General features: G+C 34.5%; 1 protein-coding gene across 1 annotated transcript; it reads left to right on the top strand.

Moving 5' to 3' along the window:
• On the top strand, positions 1,118-2,364 carry LOC18610082. The gene is made up of 3 exons (XM_018115094.1): positions 1,118-1,727; positions 1,818-1,886; positions 2,023-2,364. Exons 1-3 carry the CDS (start codon positions 1,365-1,367, stop codon positions 2,173-2,175), a joined length of 585 nt encoding a protein of 194 aa, XP_017970583.1. The 5' UTR covers positions 1,118-1,364; the 3' UTR covers positions 2,176-2,364.

Below are 3,437 nucleotides of genomic sequence, written 5' to 3'. Positions count from 1 at the left end.
CTGCACTCCATAAGAGCAGGAGATACTCTTTCTATGCTCACCATTTCTGTGGCAAGTCTACACACATAGGGTGTAGAGGAAACTTTTTCAACTAAATGCTTTTAGATTTTAATCTTCTTTTATAATTCGAATACTCATAATTGTCACAGTTAACCTTGGGAATGGCAGACTTCGTTAGATCAAAGGGAATAACAAGTAAAACAAAACAAAACACAGATTTTTTGTTGTTGTACACCCAGATATAAGCCTGAAAGAGGAACTTTAATGTCACTAGGCTTTAGACCAGGGATTATCAATGGGGAGAAGCAATAAAAATGGATGATGAATCTTAATTAGAGGCTTCCATTTGCTGTACTTGCAACTTAAGTAGGTTCCCATCTAGGCTTTTGTAGGTTACTTTACTAAATTTGCAGAGAAATTACCTTTTCCAGACTTAATAAGTTCTCCGAAATATGTAGTAAAATATCTAATAATTAGATTATTTGATTATTCACAAATTATTTATTATCCCGTATCATTTGTGAAAAATAATCAAATAATGAAAATTTCCAAGAAAATAGCATTAATTACTTGTAATTTTTCTTTTAATGGATTTGCTCTCTTGGATGTAACTGTAAATTGGACGGGTGTGGTGCAATCCATGATTTATTACCATTTATCTTAGACCAAAATGTTTGCAGGACCCACAAAATAAGTTGGAAAAGCTGGGTGGAACATTCTGCAGCAACAGAGTAGCAGGGATTATGCAGATTATCATGGGGTAGAGTTGCCTAATGATCTAATGAAAGGGAAGATAAAAAGCAAGGATATCCACTAACCCTTAACGTGGCGCTTTCTTCAATTCTTTTTCGCTGATGTTAAAAGCCAACTTGAAAGTATTATTATGCCTAATGAACCTAACATTGAATTTGTTCATATCGAGTCTGTTTCTTTATGGGATTTCATTTCAATTGACTCATTAATTGTTTTTGGTTGAAAGGTAAGTCCTAACAAAGAAAATGGCTGCCAATGTTTGAGTGCCAATGTGAACCACAAAGGTCAACCCCTTTTTCCTCTTTCATCTTTTTGTTTTTCCTTTTTGGTCACGTCCTCTCTCTCTCTCTCTCTCTCTTTCTCAGGCCTTGGTTTTCTGTTGCAACTGCTGCTTTTAACTTCCTCAACTCCCCTTGGCCCACTTGGCCACACCAAGATTCTACATTATGGGTTCCCTTTTCTGTATTATTTTATAATCTTTTCCTTCTTTTTTTTCCCTGTTATAAATCCCTCATTATTATGACCCTCTCGACTTCTTTCTGCTAAAAGGAAATCTAGTCTCTCTTTTCTCTTTAGGTGATAGAATTTTGGTTTTCTTTCTTGTTAGATTGATGGAGGATTACTCTCTGAATTCATCTTTACACAAATCTGTTGCTTCCAAAGGAACAACAGGTGAGGAAGAGAGTGGCTGGACTGCTTACTTTGAAGATTTCTCAAACGATGATCAGCAAAATAGTTACTGTTCTAGTTTTGGTCGTAGCTCTTCCTTGATCTCCGATGCTGCAACAACCGGCGCTGCATGGAAAACATCCCACAATAACCATCATCTTTTTGCCTGCTCTTCGTCCTGTGCCGACAGCTCCCCGAAGATTCTTCCCAAGAAATTACGTTTCAAGAAAACAAGAACCAAAGAAATTTGTGACGAGGATGATTCCCTGGAGGATACTGCTAGTTCTCCTGTCAACAGTCCCAAGGTAAAATACCAAGACTTATTTCTTTCTTTGTATCTTCTTCTTAATTTGATTGGCTTTTTTCTTTTGTTTATTTTTTTCGATTCTTAATAGGTTAGTGATTTGATGAAATCGAATGATATGAATCTCAGAAAAAGAGAAGATCAAATCCATAGTTCTCTGGTAAACTCTATCATTCTGAGATGATGCTGATAATAGATACTTATTATATTGAAATTATATTTCAGACTGGTTCTTTTGTTTGAAGGTTGACCTAAAAGAGTTGAATTAACATGGCTACTCGGTGATTTTATTATAGGGGAAGGAAACTGCTTCAGAGAATTATTCAGAGATACAGAATGAGAAAGAAAGCAAAACGAATTTTGATCATGGGAAGAACAATTGTACAGAGTTAAAGAAAAGAGGGCTGTGTTTAGTTCCTTTGTCCACGTTAGTTAACTATCTTGGTTGATACTCAACATTATATTATTAATCTCTCTCTCTCTCTCTCTCTCTCTCTTCCTCTTCCACCAACTCCCTCTCTCTCATGTTCTTCCATGTAGCTAGCAAGTACCTGTCAGATCATTGTATAAAGAAAAAGTTTCTGTCAATATGTATATGTTTGATTATAGTGTGAGCAGCATCCTATCTTTTCTCTTCATCATCACTATATTTTACTATGAAGTCTTGATCCTTATTTGTATATTCACATGAGAAAGTAAGAAAAAAAATTCCTCAGTCAAGCATGTGAATCTCATTTTCATTTGTTAGCAACAGTATTTCCTTTAATGGGTCGATAATAACAAGTGTGAATCTTCTTAAAGCAATAGATGAAGGAGAGACCTAAGTAACAAGTGGAAAAGTTTGATGATCAATGGGTAATTTTCCAAATTCTGGGTCCAACCTAAAACCTGGATGTATATATTGTTCTAGAGCACGTCTGCAGAAATTGCACTAAATTAGTTTGCTGCATGTGATCTATGATATGGAAGCTTACTTGCAAGTCATTCTACTCAATCTGAATTTTCTCCAAAAATCATGCACAATATTTCAACCTGACATTAACCATAAGTCAAAAAGGGTATTCAAAATGGATACTCATAAATTATACTAGCATATGGAACTCCAAATATGCATGTTCTTCAAGTCATTCTAAATTTTCTGGTCAAATAAAAAAATAGTCATTCTGAATTTCAGTTCTTAACAAAAAACAGACTTGACCTTTAATGAGGATAATGTAATTTCAATTCTCAATAGGGGACAAAGACTTGACCCTTAATAGTTGACAAGCGATATTTATTATATCGTGTTTGAGTAGATAAAAAAACAATAATGATCATTTACATTTGATTATTTACGAGTTATATTGTAATTATATATTTAGTCGGACACAATTCGGATAATAAATGCAAATTAAATTAACTATAAGTTCTCTTAATAATTAGGGACGACTTTGTGGAGAGATCCTTTACGCTCATAATAAATGGAAGTTCCCCCATAGTAAAAGCTTTTGGGTTCAATTTTCAAAAGCAAAAGGAAAAGACTTTGAAAATGGAAAGGTAATTATAATTAATCAAACATATGACCAATTACTTGTTTATCACACCGAAAAGAACTGGTACTGGTCCTGCTTGTGACGCAACGATAGTTCTTAAGTCCTTGCTGTGTCATCTACTCATGGTGGTGGAGAGGCAGATCAGTCCAAATTAACAAATAATTCCTGGTTAAATAGAT

The sequence above is a fragment of the Theobroma cacao genome, chromosome 2 (genome assembly GCF_000208745.1).
Source record: "Theobroma cacao cultivar B97-61/B2 chromosome 2, Criollo_cocoa_genome_V2, whole genome shotgun sequence".
Classification (NCBI taxonomy): Eukaryota; Viridiplantae; Streptophyta; class Magnoliopsida; order Malvales; family Malvaceae; genus Theobroma; species Theobroma cacao.
This window is presented reverse-complemented; position numbering and strand designations above follow the sequence as displayed.

Coding starts and splice junctions, on each gene's coding strand:
- LOC18610082 (XM_018115094.1), top strand. CDS start 1,365: ATGGAGGATTACTCTCTGAATTCATCTTTACACAAATCTGTTGCTTCC. Junction 1,728..1,817: donor CTCCTGTCAACAGTCCCAAG/GTAAAATACCAA, acceptor GATTCTTAATAG/GTTAGTGATTTGATGAAATC. Junction 1,887..2,022: donor ATCAAATCCATAGTTCTCTG/GTAAACTCTATC, acceptor ATTTTATTATAG/GGGAAGGAAACTGCTTCAGA.